Consider the following 27,380-nt stretch of genomic DNA (forward strand, 5'->3'; position numbering starts at 1 on the left):
TGGCTTTGAAGGCACACTGGAGAATTTCTCCTTCCTCATCTTCCTTGCTGCTGGATGCGCACCCAAATTAGCAGTCTGGGAGGATACGCATATGCCTGTTTGGCCAGTACAGAGGACAATGTACCCAGCAGACCCCAGGCAGATAACACGTGCTAAGTGTCTGCAAAGACTGAGAGAACTTGTAAGGGGATAGTCAGAGCTCCCAGCTGCCTTTCAGTCAGAACCGTCTGTATTCAGCTGAATACAGGAGACCTCACTGGCCACCAATTTTTAAGAAGGAGCGGATGTTTTACAGCCTTACACAAAGGTTTAAAAAAAAAAAAAAAAAAAAAATTTATCTTTTCATATACATAATTAATTATTTATATTTTAAAAAGTGAAGAAGTGTGTGTTATCCACTTTCAAGCCAACAATTTTTTTGTTGTTATTTTCACTACTTACATTTCATTTGAACTCATTAAACTCATTTTTAGACAGCAAATAATAATGCGAGTCAGAAAGAGAAATGGAAAAGTTCTTATGCTCATGTGCCCTACTGTAACATGCTCTCCAAAAGCATTAGGTCAGCTCTACCAAAGCAAAACAAGGCTAAAAATAACATTTTAGGACATGTATTAAGATAAAAATGAGGATGAACAACTGCCACTAGATGGCACGACAGCCCTACATTACTTCAGTGGGTTGGGTTTCTGGTGTTTTTTTCTTTTATATAAGAGTAATATGTAACATTTGTTTGTCAAACATGGTGTCGACACATTCTTCCCATTCCTATCCAAGTATATCTGATGATCAAAAAATTGGCAAATGAAGCAAACTACATGACAATTCCTTCAGACGTATGTGCAGTGGAAATAAGTTTTATGGATGCAAAGAAGTAATGCATTAAAAAAAAACTTAAAGAAGTTCTAGTCAGTGGTAAAATTCTTTAACTTCTTTAAAACTATCAAATTTTAAAAGTGAACTGTAAATTATCAAACAATCTATTTCCTACATTTCTCAGCTGGCATTTTAGTTACTTATTCAGCCATGTCTCTCAGATGAGTGAAGTACAAACTCAATGTTGCTTTATGGATGAGTGCCATTAAAACAAAAACGATGTTCTTTGCATGGATGCAGGCATGGTGAACTTTTGATCAGCCATGTAGCAAAAGAAGTGAAGATAACTGGTGTTTAATTAAATATGCATTTAAATATTTTTCATTAGTGGAGCGCAAGAATAAGCAACCTGGGTCAGATCTTTAAGCAGTGACAGTAATTTCATAAAATACATTGGATTAGAACCTAGAACTCTGCATTTCACAGAATCACAGAATGGCCAGGGTTGGAAGGGACCTCAAGGATCATGAATCTCCAACCCCCCTGCCACATGCAGGGCCACCAACCTCCACGTTTAATGCTAAGGCTGCCCAGGGCCCCATCCAACCTGGCCTTGAACACCTCCAGGGACGGGGCATCCACAACCTCTCTGGGCAGCCTGTTCCAGCACCTCACCACTCTCTCTGTAAAGAACTTCCTGGCATCCGGCTTAAATCTCCCCTCCCTCAACTTAAAACCATTTCCTCTTGTCCTGCAGTTATCAACCTTTTCAAAGAGTTGATTCCCCTCCTGTTTGTAGGCTCCCTTTAGGTACTGAAAGGCTGCAATGAGGTCACCCTGCAGCCTTCTTTTCTCCAGGCTGAACAAGCCCAGCTCCCACATTCTGTCTTCATAGGGGAGGTGCTCCAGTCCCCTGATCATCTTTGTGGCTCTCCTCTGGACCCTCTCCAACAGCTCCCTGCCTTTTTTGTACTAGGGCTCCAGACCTGGACACAGTATTCCAGATGGGGCCTCACAAGAGCAGAGTAGAAGGGGACAATCACCTCCCTGCGTTAACCTGCTTTAGAACTTAATAAGTAACTAAATGGCACATAAAATCACACAGAACCAACACTTTACATGCTGTTCAAAAATTAAAATATTCTGCTGAACACAAGCTCCAAAACTGTCCAGTGGCATTTGTATACACACTCATGAAAGCGGATTATTTGTAACAGAGGTACTGCACCTCTACCAATACAACTTTCAAAATCAACTGCACTGCATGGGACTATCTCTTGTGAAAAATGTGGACCCCAAAACAGAAAATGTAAGTAAGACCGAATATTAAAATCATTTTATCTTTGAATTCTATTACCTAATCCTTCTGGATCACAAGTGGATTAATTTACTCATTTTAAGTGACAACTTGTGTAAAATTTGCTGATGTTATATGTCTTCTCAAATGGCCAGATCTGAAGGTAAATAATCTTATAAATAATCTTACTCAGTCCAGTAGAAGTCCTACTAGTTCACTTTCAGATAGGACTCGAAAAGAAAAAAGCGTAAAAACTGGGTCACGTTGATCTCTGTGGACGGCCATATGAAGAAGCTTCATGGAAGACTAACTGATGCTGAAAAATGGCATGGAAAATATGCAGAATTATTTTATGTTTTTAACATAGTAGCTCACTGTTCTGCTCACACCTTATCTCCAAATTCAGGATATAGTATTGAGAGGAAAATTGGTGAATTGTTGACTCATTTCTGGAACTTGGACGGTAGCTTGAGAATTTCAGACACTTGTGTGGTCATCTAGTTATTTAGTATAAGACATTTTTCTATTGCCTAAGGAATTCATAATGTTTTAAAAGAATTTTCTCCCATTCTTATAGATGGAAACACATGAAACATTGCTACCCAGGAAAATGAGGATACCGTAAGAGTGATTTGCACGGTTATTTTAACATCAAATCTAGCACTCTGACTTCTCCTCTGAGGCCCCACATTTAAGAAAGCAACTTACCAGAAGTGCTGATCCTCCTGACATCCCACTTACTGAACTTCATTTAATCTAAATTCCCTTTATTTCAGCCTGATTAAAGTCAACTCCAAAATCTCTTCAGGTTCTTTTAATTGGGATTTGAGTTTTACATCACAAAATCTTTTCTTCTGTCTTCCTGTAGCACCACATATTCAGTTTCGCTGATAATGAAGCAGCAGGAAATTCAGTACTGTAAAATCCCTATTTATTTCCAGAATATCACCTACTTTAGGAGCTGAAGGAAGATGAGGACATCTGGATGAAAAAATACAAACCTATGATATTAAATCTTACATTAAAATACATGCCTACCAATAGGTGAAATTGAATCACATCCTCGATCCACATAAATGTGTTTTCTTGACTTTCCAAACTTATTTTTGACATTTTAAACCACACTTAAAAAATGAAGTATAGTCGATGCTAATAGCTGTACATAACTACTATCTTTCTTCCCCTGTATCACTGTAATGCTTTCAGCACTGTAGTGCTCAACTCTGTCACCTGAATTGAAAATACAAAAAATGCAAACACGGAAGCACAATGCAGATTCAGCTTCTTTCTTCAGAACTCCACTCCACAGTTCAGGCATAAAATTACAGACTGCTGAGTAATGTCAGCAACAGTGGCCTATACACACATGAAAACCTCACTTTTAGAGAGCAGAGTTTTTAGTGGCTTTTCTGATTGAAAATGACTCTGCTCCTATATTGACCTACTTCCACATGCCATGCCATTGTACTAGATTACTGTCTTCTTTAAAGAGATACAGAAGTAATGTTAGTGGCCAGCAGTGAAGTAGGAGCTTGAATAAAGTTTCCTGGCTCCTATCATCCCAAATGCCACCTTGCCCAACCTCTCATGGGAAGAACTGAATCAAGAGTATCATTCTGCTTATACCCCAGCCAGCGTTTCATGCTGCACATGGAAATAGAGCTCCACTACTGATGAGAAATGAATTGACTTGAAGACATCCAGCAAACCTGAGCTAGCCAAGCATAGCTGGAAGGCAGTAGCTGTGGACAGCTTTAGATCAGGAAAAATAAAATGTTTTCCACTAAAGTAATGAAAGGCAGCTTTTATCTGAATGGTCTTCCAGATAGCTTAGACTGCAGAAAGTTGTTACAATATTTTTGCAGTGCAAACTCTTAGTGAACTAAATACAGACAGAAGTACCATTCTTCTGCTGTTTCTATAATCATCTGATATTCAAAAAACCTCAAACTGTTCACTTTCACAATCCAGGAGTGAGTTGCAGGTCTGGGCGCAAATTCCTTGACAGAAGATGAGTAGCTCATAGAAAAAGGACTGCAGTTTGCCAGTATTCAAAGATAGATGAACACGTTTTCTGTGATTTCATTTATTCATACGATCTGTAAGGACAAGTGAAACTGCAGAAGCACATATAGAGATTGATTTTCTGTTTAAAGATGTACTAGGGAGAAGACAACTATGAAACAATACAAAGTTTTGACCAGGAGTTTCTTTCACTGGCTTTTTCACCTGCTTTTTGCAGCAACAGATGGTGATGTTCCTCCATTTCTTTAAGTTCATATTCACTGCTGTCTGCCAATATATTTTCCTGTCCTCATATAAATTGACATTGGTAACATTCAGCTCTCAGAGGAACTACAACCAGATACTAGCTGCTTCTTGACTACACTCCCTCCAAGCCCACAACACTTGTGGTCTGTCTTACATATTTGCTTTATACACACCTTAGTGCTTCAGCACACCTTTATGTAACTGACCTCATTTTGGCCTGGCTCTGTTTGTTGGGATTGCTCCCATATTAATGCTATTTCTTTATATACAGTCATAAGCAGATGACTACATGAAAATGAGAAGTTTCTGGGAAAATGCTTGATTTGTTAATTGGGCCTTTCAATAAAGGCAAGTAGATCACTAACAACTACGACATTAAAGAATTAGTCTTTAGTATGGCATATTACAGAGACACATGATGACAAAGATTTAGCAGTTCCAGAAAGAGGTGTGCAACGCTATCAGGAAGACCCCAAACTGGACTGTGCAGATCAGCCCTTGGAACATCCCTTGCAGGAGTCACCAGATGTTTGCTGAGTTACTATAGCTCTGATTAATGTCGCAAATTGTTACACTGCAAATGGATTTTCCTCCGTTTACTTTTAATCCCAGGCCTTGCAAAAAGGCTGCAAGCATCTCAAATAATCACAGAATCATGAAAACATCTAAGTTGGAAAAGACTTTCAAGATCATTAAATCTAAACACTGACCTGACTTAAGGAGTCCTATCACTAAAACATGTCCCTCAGAGCCATTTTGGACTGAACATACGATACTGACATGAGAAAAAGTTTACCCATACTTAATTTTCTATCTTTCTTATATCTTTAAAGATCTACAATGGATAGATGTATTTTCATGCTCATCTAATGCAAAGCAAAATCCCATGCCCTTCTCCTGCAAAACTTTTTAAACTGTTATTCTGTCCTCTATTTTTCATATATTTGTCACATCTGTGCCTTTTTGTCTACTAAATTTATTTTCTGAAAGAGTAAAAGAAAAAAAACAGTAGGCTTCAATTCTTTTGGCGTTATGTCTGGAGTGGGTGATTGAAGTAAGAAAAACTGAAATATTTATATAAATATACAAACTAGAAAAAAAAAAAAAAATCTGTTTAGAAGACTGTACCTGACCAGTTGTTTAATACAGAAAAACCTGAAAGAAAACAATCACTTCTGCCAGCTCCTGAGGATTTTGTCACTGGCACAGTAAAATATTTTGTACTTTACTTACACATGCCCTTTCATGCACGTATGGAAAATCACGGCTTTTTTTTTTTTTTTAAATTGATCAAGGGAGCAACATTTTCATGCCATGTTCAGGATCTCTTTAGATAAATATCAACACCACATAAAACATTTTTTCTTTCTTTAACTACGGGAAATGGAGCACCATATAAATAATGTTGCAACTCACATACAGGCCAACAAACAAAGTATACTTTGGGCTGATATCCCCTCCAGTTTTCTGTATAATCACCATGTAGCCAAAATAATAGGAAGCTGCTAAGTAAAACATCTCTTCTTTTTCTTCGCCCAGATGAAATGACTACACATCTCTGGGGAGAAGGCGTGAGACATTTGTCTCCACCTGGATTTCAACACCAGCTCTCAATTGAACATAAGATTACTATCTTGATTTTTTCCCCACATCACAATGATGGAAATCTGGATTGTTCCCTCCCATCATAAGATGAAGTTTGTGAGGTGGAAACCTCTGTTATTAATGAACTTTTTAAGCGTCAGCATTTGCTGCTACAGATCCAAGGCCACAGTTTGCCAGTTAGGAGAGAAACAACTAAACTTTGCTGAGGAGATGCAAGCTGTCCAACCTCAGACCACAGCTGTCAGGTTGGCCATGCACCAGAAGCTGCCATTTTGCCCATCATCACATTCTGCATCATTACTGCCCAATGCATTAAGTGGGTGTTTCAACACATTTATGACAAAATTTACTAGAGGTGACATTCAGTATAAATCCGTGGCTTGTTTTTCAGGCTTTAATGTTGAGATTTTCAATGCAGAGGGATGTTCAGAGAGATATTCCTAATTGTCTGGGTCTAATTCCCATTGAAAGTTGAACATCTTCAAATCTGGTCTATAGGTTTATCATAGAGCTAAAAGTGGGTGAAAAAATTCTAATGCAACTGTAATACTTTATCATAATAAACTGTCATAAAATCATATCCAAGCAATTTCATTCTTCACTCACACATGGGTACCATTTCTTATCCTTGAAATTCTGAAATTAGATGTTTTGTACTATTTTAGTAATAGAATACTTGTCAGTCAAAGAGAGCCCTTCCTTTTTACCTATTTACTTTTGTTAAAGAAAAACTCTCAAGTATTGCACCATATAGTGAGACACAGTTTACAAGCAGGACTTTTTTAAAGACTTTTAAATCATTATTATGAAGGATTTTCTATCCTAAAATTCCTGTAATTATAATTTTTCTGAATACCTGAAAAAAACCCGGTGGTACAGGACCTACTGGCATGCCATCTCCCGGGGGAATGTTTCCTAGCACTGGACTGGGAGCTGCTGCAGCACTCTGAAAAGAACAAAGGGAAAATAAACCTTTGTCATTGCATGGTAGGCAGTAAACCAAAAAAGAAAAAGAAGAAAAAAAAACCTGCTGTGACCAAATACAGAAAGTAATTCTCTAAGTATGTTGTTGTCATTGTTCTGAAGGCAAATTAGAATTGCTTAGTGTCTAGTCTTCTTTTATACAAGCATAATGAATTGCTAATAAGACACGTTTAAGTTGAGAGGAAGGATGCTAGAGATTGCACAGATACACATGTATGTATCAAATAGATAATCTCAATTAATTAAAAAATGTAAATGCAACTTGCATACTTTGTCATTGTTCTATGTGCACAAACATCTTCACACATGCACAGACATACATGCAGCATAAAGAAACTATTTTATGCATCTTACACGCAATTTCCAAGCACGTTAGAGACAATTTTAGCAGACTTCAATACCCCTTCAGAAATATACGAAGCTTCAAAACAGGAATGTGTTACAAACAGTACAAGAAGGAATGCTCATGACAGTTCTGATAGTACTACTCGTGATTTTACGAGCCCCCAGAATAAACACCATGACAAATTAAAAGAATTCAGGTTATATTTTTGGAAGGGAAAAGAAAAAACACATTTTTAAGAAGTGAATCAGAGGATGGAATTAGTTACCTTTGCAAATCCTTCAGCTGGAATAAGCATGTAAAGAATATTGCTCCTGGCAATTTACAAGCAGGAGATCGCCACAAAGAGGGAAGTCAAACTGTTGTTGTTGTCATGTATTGGAACCTCAATTACTTTCAATTTCTAGCACTCTTCCTAGAATACATTTCTGCTGGGCATAAGGCTGAATCACCTATAAATGCTTATAATCTTTTGTGAAAGTACTCATGCACACACAATGCAATGGCAGCCACTCGCAGTTTATTAATGATCTGCCAATATCTGCCCTACAAAATATGAATGACTTCTGTTTATTAACTTATCACTCCATTGCATGCTCACACTTGATATCCACAAGATGCAGATCTGGAAACTGCATTTCCAAATGTTTGGCACTCTGTCTAGGAAATTAAAGCATAATGGTGGAAAGATCTAAAAACTGGCACAAAGATGAGCTGACCTTTTTAAACCAAGTGGAAAGGAAATATTCAATTAATTGCCGGAGACTTTTCAATGGTCTAAACTGTGCTTTGGAATCATTTTTCTAACAGTAACATACTCAGCATTCAGGCAGTATGTCCTTTTCAAACAAACATCTATAATGTATCTTTAAAAGGTACTGGCATCAGAGCTGACTGACACCTAGTTTTATTCACCATATAAGACTGTGATGAAGGCTCGTATTTTTGTGAATATCTGGACAGCAGGATCAGCGCTGAGATTGCAATTGACAAAGTCAGCCAGGTGAACTGCAGGTAGCAAATACATTTGAATCACAATACTTTTTTGCTGGAGGCTTCACAGACCAATCAGACCCACTGATAAAGCTGCAGCAAATACAGTTATCCGCGAGCATAGCCTGAAGTTCATAGAACTAGAGCACAATGCTGCCTGAATTCACAGAGATAACTCCTGAAGCAAAATAATGCTACCCTTCTCTGCTTTTGCAAAGCTTCTGTGGATGTCCACTACTTACTTTTAGATTATCTACATTTCCAAAGGAAAGCAGAAGAGACAGATATTTGTAGTTGTTTATTTTTTATGTACAAAATGACTTGTTTAACCTACACATCAGATAATCATGTTGATTAAAATCCTGATTAGGTGCAGAAACAATTTGAGTGAAGTATAGTGGATCTTCCTTATTTCTAGATGAATAATAACATTAGCATTACTGAAGAAAATCAATGACGTTAAAAGCCTGAGCATTTCAAGCCTTCCAAAACAGCCTGAACTGCATTCTCTGTATGCCATTAAAGGGGCGCAAATAATGATGAGCCTTATTTCAATATCATCCCTTGCATATCAATTCCTGTCTGTCGCTGTGCAATCCTAGCAGTCTATCTTTATTGGCAATGTGTGAAGCACTGTAACAGGTCTATTGGAACTGATGCTACAGAATAATGCATTTTAACAGATTATAATTACTGGACAAACACATCTCAACAGTATGAAGTTAGATATACAAATCCTTTAAGCTGCTCTCTGAAAAAGAGCTGAGCAGCACCTCCACTGACACATGAACAGTTTTCAGAAGCCTTCCAATCCAAGCTTCACCCTCCTGCTCACATTACGGTTTAGAATAGTGCTTACTAACAAAGAAATCACAAAGTAAACATAAAAAATGAAGTTACAAAGAAGTGTGTTATATTAATTTACTCATATATATCACAAAATGTTTCCACAAGGAGGCAACTTCAAATTTGTTAGAAGTTTAGTGAGGAAGATCTACAGCCGCCCTCATTATCCAAGCAATCCTCCCCACCAGCCTCTGATCTGCACAGTTAGTTGCAGAGCCACTGTAACATGGTTCTCAGCCTCCCAATAACGGGGTAAAGTATCTGGAAGAGCACAACCTACCTACAGCATCTATACACTTCTGCTGTACAGCTTGACGCACAAGTATAATATATATATATATTATATATATATTATACATACAAGTATATATATATATATATACACAAGTATATTATATATATATATACATACAAGTATATATATTATATATACTTGTAAAAGACGTACAAGTATAGCAGTGAAAGCAGCACATGTTGCACACATTACAGTGAACCCTAGCAGCATAGGAAAATCTTTCATATTGGTAAAATTTTGTAGCAAAAATGTCTGTGAGGTGACTCACAAAGAAAAATTTCTAACCTGCCTCTGTGAGTCCTACCATGTGAATAGACCAAGAAGAAAAATTCAGTAGCTGAACTGGCTTCAAATTCTATTACTGCAGTTGCATGTTCTATGCACCGATTTTCCAAAGCCAAAATGAGGAAAAACAACAACAAAAGACAAAAATACATTACGTTTATACTATCTCTCAGAACTCTTAAGTCTAGGTAGCACTTGCTGAAAACACGGCATAGGAACTTTGCATTGCAGAAACTAACAATTCAGTGATGACTTGAAAGCTTTTAATTATTCCAAAATTTCAAATCTGATTTTGGATGAGAATCAGAAAAAAGCTTCTGGTGTACTTTCTAATATTGCAAGTTAATGACAAACATACTGTAGCTTTCTTTCTTCTTTCTGGATCCAGTTTCAGAGTTAGGTCACGAGAATTTTGACAAGATCTTCAGAAATAACAGCACTTATAACAGTTTTTCTGAAATTCACATTTTGCATTCATATATTATGATATTTTCATAGGAAACCCACTGCATACAAATACAGAGAACTGTTCTAGTATGTCAGAAGAATCATTTTACATTTCATGTAAACCTTAATGTGAGAATGATGTACTTCACTGCTCAAGTTTTCAAATATAGATGAAATGGACACTTATCTTGGTGTTTAGGACCATTTTGACATTGCAGTAAGTAAAATGATTGTCATTTTATTTTAAAATTAATTAATTTTCTAATGTAAATGAATTTAGGTAAATGATATTAACATGATTTTTTTGAATATAGTATATATGCAACCAAAATATAGCGGCCAGATAAAAATGTTCTGTCACAGAGAAAACAAAACAATAAATTCCTCTAACATAACACCATTTCAGGCTAATGTTGTTACGCTTACATGACACCAACAAGAAGGTATTTTACACAAGCAAACAGCAACAAGAAACTGTTTCCAAAAAGTGCTGCAGTCTCAAAATGTGACCTGTCACGTGTTGACACTGCTTTGTGACACACAGCCCGGGCAGCTCCTTCCTTCTACACGGCCTACATGCTCAGCACCCAACACCTCGGCTGCATCTTCTTCAGCTTTGCGCAAGTATCTCCACAGAGGCAGGCACGTGCAAGGATTGATGTGAACGATAACACAGGGAAGTGACAGCTGCTGCTGGTATGAAGTTTTAAGCACAGTGATCGCAGCCTACCTTGGGAGGGAAAGCTGAAAATGCCTGATTTTTGGTAGAAATCTCCTTGAAGTTGACGTTTAAAGCCCACACTGCTACTAAGCTTAAATAAGACTATGCTAGGCAGTCGAAAGCTCTGAGATGAACACAGAGGCAACTTCATATCAAAGTCAAATGCCTTCCCAAATCAGTACTGCTTATTCACCACATGCAATGAGAACTGTAAATAAACATGATGGGGACATCAGGTTTATCGGTGACCAGTCCTTGATGCACCAAAAGAGCAGGGGGAGCAGCAAAATAATCCACAACCCAACTTTCTCTTTGTCACTTTCTCATACCCTCTTTTTCCCAATATTTTTTGCAAGTTAAGCACAGTGTTCTGGCTGCTGTCTCACAAGAAGTGTGAATACGAATAACATACCCAAAATCTAACTACTTATTACCTACTTACTAGTTATTATCTTAAAGAATACCCTCTAATTCACAGAATTTCATACATTCTCCAGCTTTATGAAAACAAACAATTAAGTGAATAGAAACAGACAACAAAAAGTGCATATTACATTTTACCGAGTATTTTGGATGCAAATATGTTGTCTTCATAAGAACCCTTGGTAAGATGCTTTGTTTTACACAGAGGACAAAGGATAAGAAATATTTAGTACTACTTATTCAAGATCATAAATTTAGGGAATGGTGGAAATAGAGGATTTTTTTTCTTGACAGATAAACAATTAGTAGATGCAAGTCATTTGAAATATCTGCATTGCAAGTCCTGATTAATTGCTGATGTTTTGCTGATACACCTTTGTCTGAAATGTTTAATTTCAGATAATAGTACTAGACTAAGAAGTGCCGTTGTAAAGGATCATAACGCTACTCCTCACAACTTCTCTTTTTTTATTTTTTCCCCCCCGAATTGCAGCTCCCTACAGATAAATTTAGACTCTGAAACTATTTCTGTTTGCTCCATCTTACACAGTATTACCAGTGAATGGATAATGTACTATAGCAATAATTCTACTAATAGCCTATTTTTTTCTTCTGTTGTCTGAAGGAAAAAAAAAAAAAAAACAAAACACATTTGATCTTTGGGGGGAAAAATACTGGGTTTCCCTCAGTTTTAATATAATAGTTCCCTCAGTAAGGTGGGGGTCCACGGAGAATACCACTTTCCTAAAAAATAGTTCTTCTCTTTCCACAGGGTAACCTGCCACCCAAATAACCTCTGTATGAGCATGGCATTCCTGTATCTTAAGCAGGATTACAGTTTGTTTCACTATATCTCAGTGTCAAATCCCAGATTTTCACTCCACTAAGCCGAGATAGTGAAATTCTATTACAGAACTGAAAACTACATACTAGTTTGGAAGTATGCTAAGGATAACAGAAAGAATTTATGTATGTATTTGCCATCAATGATAAAAGCATTTCAAACTCTTGTTCAAAGACAACACAACAATCCTGTCCCTTAGCAACATCTTCCAGGATTATCACAGTTTATAGGCAAAGATTCTCTGAAGTACGGTTATAAAAAAAAATTATTTTGAAATAAGAGTTTACTTTTGCTAGAAGTTAATAAAATCATTATTACATGTACAGGTTGAGACATTACAGGTCTCAACAGAATGTTCACTATTTAAAAAATAATATGCATTATTAAACTATGTTTAAATAGTGAAATAGAAGGATTGCCAAGTTTTCGTAAGCTCTAAAAATTAACAGAACTCAAATTGAAAGAATATACTTGGCTTTTCTCACATATTTATAAAGATGCAAACAAATTGGGAGTAATATGTTAAATGGTTTTCAGACAATTTTCTGCTGAAGTAAGGGTGTTTCAGCTTGTGTGCTGTGCCAAAACACGTCACTCAAGCAGGAGATAATGTAAAACAGATTGGAGGAACTGGCTTAACTTTGGTGATGGTGAAGCAGGGTATGCACTCCACTAAATGTATCTGAAGGTATTCAAAGTTGCTGAAATATAAAACTGCATTAATAGTCTTTTTTCCCAAGTGTTTTCTCAAATGACTTTTGGGGTCATAATAATTTGACTGCAGAAAAGAGAAACATTGCTGCATGTTTTTAAAATTCATGATTCAACATGGCTTGCTCCTGAAGCCATTATTCCAAATAATATTAAGTGGTAACCAGTCATATGGCATCCTCATCAGTCACGTCAACAGGCACCTAAAAGCTAACTTTTAGAAATACCCCACCTAGTCTTCCAGTGAGTATGATCAGTACCCCAACTATCCCCATGCTCAACCCATAACATGCTGCACAAAGTTGGCTCAATGCTGCTGATTTTCCTCTTCCTGCTCCAAACATTTCTCCCCTTTACTCTCTGTTGATGCTCTACAAAAAACTCACAGCACATTGCAGTAGTTAGGCTGGTATGGCAGGCCTGTCTCACATCCTACCTTCCTCTAGTAATTAAGCTTTTTGGTACAGTGTCTTTCAATCACTTAATTAATCCAATTCTTAATCCCATTTTACTTTCCAAAGATTTTAAGACTGCTGTACTATCGTGTTCCCATTCTCATGACAATGTCCTCCACACTACTACTTTCCCATTTTATCAAGAGCATCATCATTAATAACAATTAAAAGTTTCTCAGCAACTCTCTTTTCTGCAAATTATGAAACACAAACAAACGTGTCGAGAGTTAATATGCATTACCATATGTTGAAAGTCTGAATTTGAAATAATAAATGCAAAGTAGACAGGTTTGAGGTTATCTTTAGGTCATTTGTGAGTGATTCAGCAATCCCAGCCGTTCGGAACAACATGGTCAGAAAACTAACAAATCCTGCAAATCCCTGCCTACCCAAGGGGAGTTTAGCCGCTGTAGGTAGCTGGCTGAGAAGGTAAGCATACAGAGTGAAACAAATCGCTATTTCAGGACAAGCAGAATTTACATCACCATGAAAATGCTGTTTTGCTGAAGAAATGATGTATTTAGGTGTTCTCGTCTGGGCCTTACTGTCACAAAACTGCACTTTAATAATCAATACTGAAATACTAGCGATGGACTAACTCTACCTTTTTCAAGGCCATAAGGTTGTAGGTTTCAAGACAGTAAATGTGGTCTAATTGTAAATTACCTTAGTGAAACAAGAAAAAGCCTGACTTCACAGGTATTTTGACAGCAAATTTTCCTTCACTGAAATTGACTGAAGAAGGTTTTTAAACATCACCTCCAGTCTTGGTAAAATTACTGATATGTAGTACAACACATATTTTTCTAACCTGAATTTTGTGACTTAAAAATCAGTGGCATTTTTCGTATATACAGATGCTAAAAAACAAGTGCTTAATTACATGACAAGCATGGTACTTTTAAAACAGTGGGAGACTTGAATTTAAAACAAAACCAAACTGTGCAATATTATTACTCTTTGAAAGAGATTTATCTCTTTGTCTTAAGTGAAGCACCTTACTAAACTTCTTGAAGTTAACTTCACAAGCAGAAACATCAACATGAGGTAAATATTGTCAAGAAAAAAAAAAAGTGAAAATTAATGATATATGCTCAAAGATCTCAATTCATATGTAACAGAAAATAAAGCTGTAACAAATACTTTCCTGCTGTGCAAGACTAACAAACGTAGTGAGGCTCCCTTTACAGCCAGCACAGATTGTCAGTTGCTCTGAGCCACCCTCTGGAGGTGTGCATCTTTTTTCATCAGCTACCAAGGATGTGCAGTGAGGCTGGCCTTACAAGACCGAGATAAAACTTTCTGAAAATCCTGTTTTCAAGCATTTTTCTATAACTGAAGCATGGTATGCAATGAATGGTGCACAATATTTATAATAAAAGCAAGTCCACTAGGTAAGATCTTTAAGAGAACTATTTGTAATATGGATTTTGAAGAATAGCTAGAATTCTAAATTTCTGAGTCTGAGAAAAGTCTTGTGAAATTGAACAAAAGCCATGATTAATACTAAACTCATTAAAAGCTAGCCCCTAGAATATCCAGTTTCTCTCATGTTATCTCAAAATCCACCCTTGGATAAGTGTGAATTTTTAAGCACTAAGTTTTATCACCTCTGAGTGTTAAAACAGAAGTAAGCACAGTGCCTATGAAGATTTAACATTTTTATGTTGGTAATTGTTTGCTATTAAGAAATTTATGTGGCCAGTCTAACAGTCACTGAGAGTCCGACACGGTACCCCGTGATGTACCAGAATTCAAGAAGTTTCATTTTCAGGTTCAAAGAACAGCACAGAGATGGAGCTCAGTTCTCTGCAGACCTGGCTCTGCAAAGCTGTGGCATCAGTATTTGAAATACCCAGACTGCATCTCACCATCTGGCATGATGCATGGGTCTTGGACATATATTAAAAAAAAAAAATCCACACACAAGAAAAACCATAAAAAATCCTTGATGAAATTTAAACCCAGTAATTAGTATTTGGAACTAAAATTTCTGAAGAAAAATAAGATAATCAATCCATTTTTATCTACTGTCCTCCAGAAAGCCTCATCTTGTATATGCAAAATGTAAGAATGGCACAGCATCACAAGCAAGTGGTGTTCTCAGTATGTCCATCCCTGCAGCTGGTTTGCATCCCAGTGGCTCTTCTAACACCCAAATAAAAAACACCAGGCAAAATTTCAGTGTCCCTCACGTTAAACGCAAACGGGTTGCTAGAGATAAACAGATTAAAACTTCTGGGAAAGAAGTAAGGTGCTAACGTGAGAAAATGAATTGCTATTGCAGGGCACAGCCATGGGGTTCCTCAAGATAAGCAGGAACAAAGAGCTGCATGGGTGGGAGCCCTGCCTTCAGTGTGAACGACCCACTGTGGGGCACCCGGAACCTGAGTGGTCCCTTTGGGTTACTTCTCCTTGGGGAACCAATTATTTTACACCCTATGGAGACCAATGATCCATTGCTAGAATAATGAGAACTGTAGACTTTCAAAGTAACTAGCCACTAACACTCTGAAATGTATTTTTTTTTATCTTAATTTTCATGTGGATTCTTAAGTAACCCTAAAGATTAGTCATTATGCAGATTCTTAGAATTATGGAATCATTCAATTTGGAAGGATACACAAGATAATAATCAAGTCCAATCATCACCTAACTCCATAAGTCCATCACTAAGCTCTGTGTCTATGCACCACATTCACATGTCCCCTACAGTACTTCAAACAATGGCAGCCCCTCTCTTCCCCTGGCACAGAAGTGGTGATTGGTTTATTTCTACTTGGTTTACTCTTGCTTGGTTTATTTATGCTTTAAACAACAACAAAAAACAATGAAACAAAAGCACTGCAGTAACCCTTTCTTCATACTGTCTCACAGACTCAAAACAAAACAACAAAACTCAGTCTGCCACTCTCACAATAAAAAGAAAAAAAAAAAAAACTCAAAACTGAAACCTGTTCCTTATCCTAAACCACCTAAACTACAACAGTCAGAGGTATTTTCCTTCCTGTTCTGTCTACAGAATATCATCCTATGATACCATTTCTCCTCATTCTGATAGAGCAAACCTAACAATTTACCAGCTGGGTTGGTTAATTATAGAGAGCTAGCTGGTTCCAAGGAGCTGTGCTACAGGGGATAACACAAGCTGCAAATTGCTAAAGCAAACCAGCACTCTCGCTGTGCCCCCTACTATCAGGTAAATAGCCTGTATTATGCTGGGGAAGCTAGCAATGGTGATACAGGCTTTTGATGGGAAATTATACAGCTCTCACTATCTGCTGATAAGATTCACGTCAGTAAAGTATTGGAGAGCTGACATTCTTCTCCTTTGAATTTTAAACTGGGGAAGCCTGAAAAAACAAGACTCACTTGCAGAAGAGTGGCTAGATATCATGTTCACATCCAAGTGGTGTTTTGTTAACAGAATGAGGGAAATGCAACATTTACTGGGATTTCCCGAGTGACAACCAAGACTCGGGAACTTTACAGCTCATCTATCCTATCACTTCTCCTTTGCTTCCACTCCTAAGTTTTTAAACCTCTGGAAACTATTCCAGGCTTCCCACTGCCCAAGAAGCTTGGCTCCTGGCTCACACACCAGCAGGTAACTACTGGCAGAGGGTCTCCCTTGGTACTGCTTAGCTCCCAGTGAAGGGACAGTCATATACCAAAGCTGACAAAATCCAGCGGTCAGCTAATGGGGGATGATCACATTTTACAGAAGAACTTCATTTTACTGCTTAATATCCTCTTTTTTTACATAGCAAGAGTGGGTGAGAGGAAAAGGACAAAGATTTCTGGGACTGTTAAAGCAGTTCTTTCACAAATTAATTTGACAAAGGTAAAGCTGGTAACCTGCATGCCTGGAGACCATTATACCCTGTAGGTTATGAGCTACTGTGTTTTAAAATTCCCTGTGAATAGCTCTCCATGGTGACACACAGCACCAATGTATGTTAATTCCGTGACATTAGCTAAGGAACTCAAACTGCGAACTGCTGCATTTGCAGTGGGACTCCACTTTTCAGTCTGTTACCCCATTCTCTGTGACTACTAATCTCATATTTTGCTAATCAAAATTACATGCAGTAAAGGCTTTCTTCCTTATTTCCTAACCACTCAATAAACCACTTATTTTAAAATGGTCAATAAAAGTGCTCCCTTCACTCTCAAAACTGCCCATACTCCAGAGAACAGGAGGACAAAGCAGCACAGCGTTTGTAAGCACAAATACTGCCATTACTACCTTTTTCTTATTTCCATCAAGCTGCAGTTTTCATTCTTTCTCTTGATGGGCTCATCCTGGTGTTGGTTCTGTGCTGACCTGAGTTAGTGGCATACAGCATGTTAGTGTTCTATTAACTTAATGTAGCAAAATTGAAGTATTTCAAGCCAGTGAATGTCTAGCCACAGATAGAATGAAACAACTTCAAATCTCCTGAGTGAAAAGAAGCTCAAAACATAGTAGTAACTGTGTAAAGACAAGAACATACAAGATGAATCCTGGACAAAATGGTTCCCTTCTCAGGCTGAGATAGCACTTTCAGAAGTAAGCCAGTTCACATTTTCAGGTCAAACTCATGCCTTAGCACAGTCTGAGTAAGACACATGCCAGCAGGAAGACAGGCATGCATTGGAAGCCTTGAAGCACAGCTCTGGAGTCCAGTTCCCCAGGCACAGCTGGCCACCTGCAGGCAGCAGGATGCCACTGGCCCGGCATGGGACAGAGGAGCCGCGCTGTCTGCCTGCAGCCATGGCGCCGCACCTGGGGACGGCCAGGAGGGAGGTTCATGTGGGGTGACTGGATGCCTTTACAGGTCAGCCAGGAGGAAGAAAAGATGGCATGACCTTCTATGTCTAACGGACTGGAAGAGGACAGCAGACTGTCTGCTTGGTACAGCTCTGATTCACCCTCATCCTAATAAAAAAGGGGTAAATTGCAAGACAGAACATCAAGTTCAAAATCCCTCTTAAGCACTGTGCTCAGAAGACGCTTTCAAATGCTTGTTTGCCTCAAAAATTTCCTGTAAGCAACATCTTGCTCCAGACAAGAACATGTTTTCTGCAGGCAACCCTTCCCCCCTACTTCTACATTGTTAGTTTTGGCTGAGGCCATGTTACAACAGGAAATAAAAATTATAGTGCTCAGGAAGGAAGCTAATGAGTTTCCCCTCCCCCAAATGCCATTAGACACTTCCTGAATAAAGGAGAAGCGCATTAATATACAGAACGACAATACACAGTAAGTAACCAGGAGGAGAGCCTGCTGCACGATCAAAACTACGCATGGTTTCTGGATGGAGAAGGAGCACTGGATCAGCCGCTCTAATGCAGCACTACTACAGCACCCAATAATGCACTCCTGACCACCTCATGTGTTCTGCTCACAAATGGCTCAGAAGCAGTGATGCTCACATCACTTCCTCTGGGAGAATATTCCAGGCCATGAAACAATGACTTGTAAGGAGCATTTTCCACAAGCTCACTTGCAACTTACTCCGTTCACTTATCTTATTATCTTGAATTTAGATTTGCCTAACAAAGCCCTGTATCTGGGTTTTTATTTGGTTTATTCTGTATGCTTTGGAAGTTATTTAAAATGAGAGATTTCTCAATCAAGGAAATACCAGAAGTCTGACAAGTAAAATACCTTTAGTGCCAAATTTATGGAGGTTCAGTGACTGTCCCTGTCCTGTCATGAACACTCAGCATTATTCAGCTTTAAAAAATGCAGCAACCCTTTTAGTGTGCAAAATGAAAATATTTGTTTACGTTGAAGGGATTACATTAAGGCTTAACTCAAAATCATCAAGTGTTCCATGCAGTTTTAACTGTGCAACGTACTTCCAGCAGTGGTTACTTCAAATCACTCTTACTGTATTTTATTTTTTTTTATCAAGTTACTGTAAGCAATTCAAGTTGCATTTCTGCAAAACTATACACAAATATGTTTTAAGGTAAAAGTTATAAGGGGAATGCTTTCTACGTGTTTAGAAACCTCACAAGATCAGTCCTAAAACCTTCTCCACAAAGGAACAGATTTTCATTAAAAGTTGGATCAAAGGCACATAAAATATGTGAGTTTTTAGCTGGATTACACAGGTGAATTTTTGGACTGCTCTGGAACCATCACTCGGTAAGATGATGTGTGTGTTCCCAGAAGAAGGGCACCTTGCTGTATGGCACTTTGTACCATGCAGAATGACATCTTCGATAGTGTTAGTTGTAGTGCTGAACCTTGTCCTTTTCCTTTTTTGTCCCCCCAAATTTTTAAGACAGCACCTGCAAAACCAACTTTTTTTTTCTGCTTTTGATTAATCTATTTTTAATCCTTTTTCCTTGCACGTCAATAAATAGCTTGTTTTCCTGCTTTCTTCCTCTCTTTCCTTTTGTCCACTATTTCCTGGTTCATCCTCAGATTTAGTTCACTTTCTGAGATTTCATAAGGCATTAAGAAAAAATTAATCTAAAAATTTTATTCACCTCTTACTGGGAATGAAGAAAAGTGTCCTTAGTGGCACACTGTCTGGGTCATACACCCAGCAGCACTCAGTTCTTATACGTAAAAAAGAGAACAGTAATAAAGAGACAGCAACTACCTGCTACGGCTTCTCCTAGTACTTGTATTTTATGACTTCTTCTGTACCTAAACGCTGATTTGGAACTACTTTACATTTCATTTAGTTCATTTTAATTTCAAACAGCATCTACATAATCTAGAAAACAAAATAATTGTCTAGCTTACATAATTTTAATTTTCCATGTTCTTTACAATATTATCTTTACAATAATATCTGTTACAATATATTGTACTTATATTATAAAATTGGGCCATTTCATAATCACACTAAGACATTCTGGAGTGTGTCTCGCTCTGGGCTCTCTTAACATTTCACCAGTATCTAAGACACTTGGCTTTTAGTCCTCCAAGGAAATTAAGATACGGCAATATGCCAACAGTGCCTGCTGAGTCTAAAGATTTAATTACTGGATCTTATTTTTAAAAAAGAAATCACACAAGTCCTCACACCATGTTTAAAACAACAAAAATATGTCATTTAATCTGTATTGCCTAAATTCTTTCGCTACACATTCCAGACAAACATTGTAGTTGTGATGCTAATGTGAAACACTCAAAAGGCAAAATAAATAAAATCTTTACTCCCAATTTGTTTACCCTCCCAAACAGTACAGCTGTTATTTCGAAACAGAATTATAAGCCTTTGACTACAGCAATTCTGAACATATTTAAGCAGTGTTTTGAACGAAGCAAGTTTACAATACTGGGGAGAATCTCTCCATTGAGCACAGAGAGAAGATGGCCTGAGGCCATCACAGCCGGTCAGTTTGGACTTTGCTTAAGATGATCCTAAACTAGAGCCGTTCAGACTAGATCACCTTCAGACACTGCAGTGTGAATAGAAAAGATCACTAAATGACTCCTAGAAAAACAAATAAAGCACGTTTGTCTAGAGCTTCTAGTGATTCTTACTTTAAAAAAATTAAATGTAAGTGAACTGTTACAATTCAGCACCTGTGAATTCCACAAAAAACAGCCTACGTCCTCAAGTAATTAATGTTAAATTTACTTTAGAGAATATATTTTTTCCAAAACTCCTTATTTTCTGTTTGCAGTACTCAAAAATTATATACACTAACTTTGTACATGACTATATTTAGTCAAGAATGTATTTTCATACTCTTCAGAAAGCTTACCATTATTCATTAGCCACAAATCTAACAGTTTAGAAGTTTTTATATAGCAGTCTCTACATCGGTGATTTATGATATGACAGCATATTCTCTTTACATCAGTGTGAACTGTAAAAAAAAAAATACACAGAATATTTTTCCATAATTTGTATCAGTTAAGTTGGAAGAAAACAAAATCTAAACATCACACAAATCTCCAAATTCTTACTCTACCAGCTTGCTACCATTTTTTAGTTCATAAAATAGCCAGGAGACATTCCATTAAAACACAAAGTTAAGAAAACATTTGATTTTTTTATATTAATGTGTTGCGAACACAGCAAAAAGGACTAAACATCATCCCAATTTAGGAGAAGTTATTAATTAACACAGGCATTTTTAAACTTCAGTGTTCCCCAGAGGACGCCTCTCCATTTCTGCAGGCAGGTTGAGCGCTCTCAGCCTCGTAACTCCAGCTTATGCCAAAGGAGCAGTATCTCCTCTGACAAAGGCTGACTCTGAGCAAGAGCATGTTCAGGAAAATGGAGCAATTCAAAATTGTAAGAATTTTCTTTCAATTTAAATGGCTGCTGGCAAAGAAGAGCTAACCAAGAAAGCTGCAGAGAAAGCAACAGAGTGTAGTGGAGGCAGAAGTCCAGGAAGCCCATCACTGGATGCCATTTAGCTGGACTTGAGCAAGGACTCTGACACGGTCCCCCACCACATCCTCATCTCCAAACTGGAGGGATGTGAGTATGATGGATGGACCACTTGATGGATAAGAAATTGGTTGAAAGGCCGCAGACAGAAGGTGGTCATCAATGGCTCCATGCCCATGTGGAGGTTGGTATCGAGCGGCGTGCCCCAGGGGTCTGTCTTGGGACCAGTGCTCTTTAACACATTTGTCAATGACATCGATGATGGAATCGAGTGCATCCTCAGCAAGTTTGCTGATGACACCAAGCTGAGTGCTACGGTTGACATGGTAGAAGGAAGGGATGCCATTCAGAGGGACCTCGACAGGCTGGAAAGGTGGGCCTGGGTGAACCTGATGAGGTTCAACACAGCAAAGTGCACAGTTTTGCACTTGGGCCAGAGGAATCCCAGGCATCCGTACAGGCTGGAAGGAGCGGTCCTTGAGAGCAGCCCTGTGGAGAAGGACCTGGAGGTCTTGATGGATGAAAAGCCTAACATGAGCCAGCAGTGTGCCCTTGCGGCTCGGAAGGCAAATGGTATCCTGGGCTCCACCAGAAGAGGGGTGGCCAGCAGGGACAGGGAGGTGATTGTCCCCCTCTACTCTGCTCTTGTGAGGCCCCATCTGGAGTACTGTGTCCAGGTCTGGAGCCCCCAGTACAAGAAAGACAGGGAGCTGTTGGAGAGGGTCCAGAGGAGAGCCACAGAGATGATCAGGGGACTGGAGCACCTCCCCTATGAAGACAGAATGAGGGAGCTGGGCTTGTTCAGCCTGGAGAAAAGAAGGCTGCAGGGTGACCTCACTGCAGCCTTTCAGTACCTAAAGGGAGCCTACAAACAGGAGGGGATTCAGCTCTTTGAAGAGGTTGATAACTGCAGGACAAGGGGAAATGGTTTCAAGTTGAGGGAGGGGAGATTTAGGTTGGATGCCAAGGGGAAGATTTTTTACAGAGAGAGTGGTGAGGTGCTGAAACAGGCTGCCCACAGACGTTGTGGATGCCCCGTCCCTGGAGGTGTTCAAGGCCAGGTTGGATGGGGCCCTAGGCAGCCTGGTCTAGTATTGAATGTAGAGGTTGGTGGCCCTGCATGTGGCAGGGGGGTTGCAGATTCATGATCCTTGAGATCCCTTCCAACCCTGGCCATTCTGTGATTTTGTGAAATGCAAAGGGCAGCAGGACTTCTGAATTCAGGGACAGTAATGGGTACAACAGGTCTATCCAAAAGTGAAAGAAGTGACATGAACCTGTCAGGCTCTTTTATTTATTTACCCATTTATTTGTTCGGGGCTTTTCTTACAGGACAACGAGTTAAAATTAAAAATTGGAAGAGCTATATGAACTCTCTCTGTGGGTATGACATGTGAAGAAGGCTGAAGGACACTCCATCAGCAAATGGTGGCAGCAGACATCTGGAAATGAGTCAGATTCAGCTGGTATTTTACATGGCGCAGCTCTTTTCCAAAATACTGTACCCATACTACACTTCTGGAGCTCTGGAAGTCAGCTGAGACATAACTTCTAGGGGTTCTTGGTGCAGAGAAATTTTCTATTTGAAAGATGAGGACTAAAGTGAGTAAGACAATTTCATACTGAAAATACTGTTTTTTTCCCACTTCATATTAACAAAGTAATGAGCTAGTAATTACTCTCACATTCTTATACTACCATACACTTCGCATGCCCTATGTCATGGTTTGTATTGAGAAAATTGTTCCAGTATGCTAAAAAAATTACAAGTACTTCAAAATCCATTTGAATTCAGTAATATTTTTTCTTTTTTGGCCTATTTTACTGTCACTACCACTTAATATCCATATGAAGAGCAACCTTCTTTTCACCTAGAGACCTCAAAAGTACTGGGCATAGAAATCTGTTTATCTTTAAGGTATTCAAAATCTTTGAAATTAAAATGCAAATATTCAAAGAATGCCTCCCACATCAAGACTAAAGATAGTAATGTTTCATTCCCATTGTATATTTTGAACTCCGGAGTTGGCAGTTTTGGATTTCTGAATTTCTGAGTGCACTGTTTTACTTCAGAGATGGAAAAGACTGCACAATGATTTCATCAAAGCTCAGAAAATATTTTTAACACCTATTTAAAATGATTTTCAGCCTACCCTCACACTTCCTGCTCAATCGCAGGGGGGCTGACCAACATCTTTTAAAACACTTCAACAGCTCTATAAAGCATAAACAGAGCATTAAATCATCATCTCAGATTTACGTGATTCAGCAAAATCTTTTGAACTGAGTTTCTGAACCTAAGAGATCTAACACTCTTAAAAAATTGAGTCAAATTGAGCTTAAAAATCTCAGTCAAGACTTTAATTAACACTGCTGAGACAGAAAATCCTAACATCTAAAACTATTACAGACTATTTTTAAAGGATTTCAAACATAAGCACAAGGTCTGCTCCTAAAGTAATGCTTCTATTTTATTACATTGGTCCATGGCTGGGACTTTGAGATTTGAGAATTTCAAAAAAAAATCAAATCAAGCTTATCTGAGAAACCTCCCTGTAGCTCTGTATTTCTAACAACTACAATCTTACCCATATATCATATATCATGTATTCAAATTAATAATCGTTTCTTTGGTATGGTAACAACAGTAAGAGGTATCTTAATATAAATCAAGAGTCCATGCTTGCAAAAAAGCCAGACCAAGCAGGATATGACTTCTCTAGGGACTGAGGAGGCCTTGTGTATAAACTGTCAACTCCTTCCTCTTCCTCTAGCAGCAGGAAAGGAAGCATTCAGGGTGGAACATTACTTAAACGCCCTGCACAAAAATGTTAGGGATCACAAATATGACAATGCACTATCTATGCCACACGCAGAAATAAATCCTTTTTGTTCAGTAGAGAGAAAAATAAACTGCAAATATTGTACTGCTAAATGACAATTTAGGAGAGAAGTAAAGTAAAAGCACAGATCATATAAACATAAATAAATAAGGCCAAATTTTTTGTAATTTTTTGTGGTTAATTAAAAAAAGGAAACAAAATCCAGCCTTCCAACCAAGTTCTTCCCAGACTCGTGTTACAAAAATGCACTTATGGCCACCCACAGGACTCACTTCTTTGCTAACTAAATTTCACGTAACATGATTTAAATCAATTTTATTAAGAATTCAATTATATTGGAAAAGAAACTTAAATTATTTCACTGATGGCTTGTAAGTCACTTAGTTACTATGTTACTGAAGTCCCAGGTACTATGCAGGGACACCAAAAAACAGCAAAGCATTGAACCTCTGTCAGCCTAAGTTACTATATTTTCACTGGTCAGCAAACAATTTCAGAGTATAACAGTTAATTTTAGAGCTGTTCACTGTTGTCCTTGAGAAACGGTTTTTGTTCAGCAAGTTTAAGTGTTCTTCTGGTTCTTAAAAATGCTAATCTGTCTATGGCAGATCTTCACAGGTCTCTAAGCAGTAGTAGCCTGTGGTGGTTTGATAACAGGTTCAGAGAAATATCCATTCACAACAAGCTCCTGAGTTTCAAGACAGCTTGGAAGTTCACATTTTTTTCAGACATTTGCTTGAAATCTTTGTTCATGGAAAGAATTAAATCAGTGCATCTTTACACCATCAAAGATCCCTTCAGTTGGATGGAATGACATCTGTGGCCGTTCCTTGCCCAAGAGCACAAGCTCCTAAAGATTCTCTGTAAGATCAATGAGATCACAAAGATCTTCACGAAGTACTAAATGCACTGCACAACCTACAGGGGCCTCCACAGATTTTTTGACCAAGATGCCTTGAGCAGCCTCACTTGAGAGATTTATGGGATAAACTTCAAGAATTATATTAAAAAATAGAAAGGTGACTGGTTGATCACCGCAAACAGACAGGCTTTCTGATCTTCTGGCAGAATTGGTTAGGTAACCTACAATTCAACTGAGACTCATGGAAAAATAAACATGCTGTTATTTGGTCTACTGGAAGCAGACAGTGCTTAAGACATGTCCTTAATTCTTACTCTTTCATGAAAGTTAGGAAGAAAAATGCATAGAAGCCAGGAGAAGGCAACACAAGTTGCTATCTCAAAATGAGGGCAAAACAAAACAGCACAGACAAGATTATGGCCAATGCATTGAATTTGCATTGAACTGCCTCTACGAAACTCTTAACACATAGATTTCTTGTTAAGTCTAATACATCCCTTTGCTCACAACAGAACTGACTACAGCAGGATCTTACCCAGACAGATTCCCAGTATTTCAAAGGGTGGAGACTCTGATATCTCTAGAGTGCCTGTTCCAGTTTTTTACTAAAGCCATTGGAAAAAATCTTCTTTGACAGTTTAAATGAAATTTCTCTTATTTCAATTTGTAGCTACACATATTAATTCATCTCAACTAGGATGATCTTCAATCAATTTGTGCTCAATATTCAAGTTAAAATAAACATGCATGAAAATGAAGTAAGTATTCTACAGTGAGTCCTACTAAGACCAAAAGATATCTCAAATCCATGATGTGGTGTCAACAACAAAAAAGTCAAGCTACTGTACACTACATGAACGCCTGTCTTCTCGCACAGAAAGGAAGTAATGTGGGTCCATGCTGGTAAAAAAACAAAGAAACTTAAGATTTTCTTTGAGTAGCTGGTACAACTGAAGTAGAGTTTTGAAAAGAAAAAAATTTCCACCACATTTTGAACAAAAATGTCTATCTGAAATAGACCAACAAATAAAAAGTACGCTTGCTAGTATCACAATAATTGAAGAATCAAGGCTGTTTGATGAGATTATTTTTATTACTTCCTACAAAGTCTGTTATTTTTTAATTTCTTTTTCCAAAGGAAATTCAGTGAAGCTCCACTCACTTCAAAGTATGGAGACTACCAAGGTAAACGGGATGAAGAAAATAAAAAACTGGACATTTTGCTGAACAGGAAGAACCTTTTTAACAAATAAAGCACACAGGTCATTTTTTATTCCGCTACATTTTTGCTTAAAACAGAGGAAGAAGACAGTACAGAATTTTTCAATTCTGTTTCAAGTAGCCTGTCATTTTAAAAGTCATTCATATGTCAACACTCAGCACAAAAGAATGATAGGAATATGACTATAAATATTCCTATTATATAGGAATATTTATAAATATAAATATATATATAATATAAATTAATATAAATATATAAATATATTTTATATATATTTTATATTTTACATATTTTATATATTAAAAATAAATATATAAATATATAAATAAATATTAATATAAATATATATAATATAAATATAAATATAAATATATAAATATTTATAAATATTTATAAATATTCCTATAAAATATAAATATAAATATTTATATATAAATATAAATATGTAAAGCAACCACATCTATATAGTAAAAGAGAAAAGGGTTGAGTAAGCGTCCAGAATAGAAACCCATACTCCACAAGAGTATGTCTAGTCTAATTTTCTGAATGTCTTCAGGTACTCTCTACTAGATTATCTCAGTGCTAATCACATTGATATAATAATGAAATGACTAGGACTAATTAGATACAATTAATTTAAGTCTACCTGTCAATTCTGATACTGTAACCAGGACAATACTCAATGCAACCCTGAACCTTCATATTCACTGCTAGAGTTTGCCTGCTGCTACAGAAGCAAGTTATTAGCTAATGTTCACTGTCT

At 37.7% G+C, this 27,380-nt stretch overlaps 1 protein-coding gene across 26 annotated transcripts in view; it reads right to left on the reverse strand.

Moving 5' to 3' along the window:
- SSBP2 (single stranded DNA binding protein 2) overlaps positions 1–27,380 on the reverse strand; it is a gene marked incomplete at both ends in the record, with an annotated part of 158,031 nt that overhangs the window by 44,925 nt on the left and 85,726 nt on the right. For 19 of the 26 annotated variants that reach the window (XM_079548979.1, XM_079548972.1, XM_079548986.1 and 16 more), the window contains one exon: positions 6,846–6,935. The exons of the other annotated variants lie outside the window; for them this stretch is intronic. In XM_079548979.1, coding sequence (XP_079405105.1) covers positions 6,846–6,935 — 90 coding nt within the window. The remainder of the gene's footprint in view (positions 1–6,845; positions 6,936–27,380) is intronic. 26 annotated transcript variants of the gene reach the window in all.

Source organism: Tetrao urogallus, assembly GCF_951394365.1.
Source record: "Tetrao urogallus genome assembly, chromosome: Z".
NCBI classification, from domain to species: domain Eukaryota; kingdom Metazoa; phylum Chordata; class Aves; order Galliformes; family Phasianidae; genus Tetrao; species Tetrao urogallus.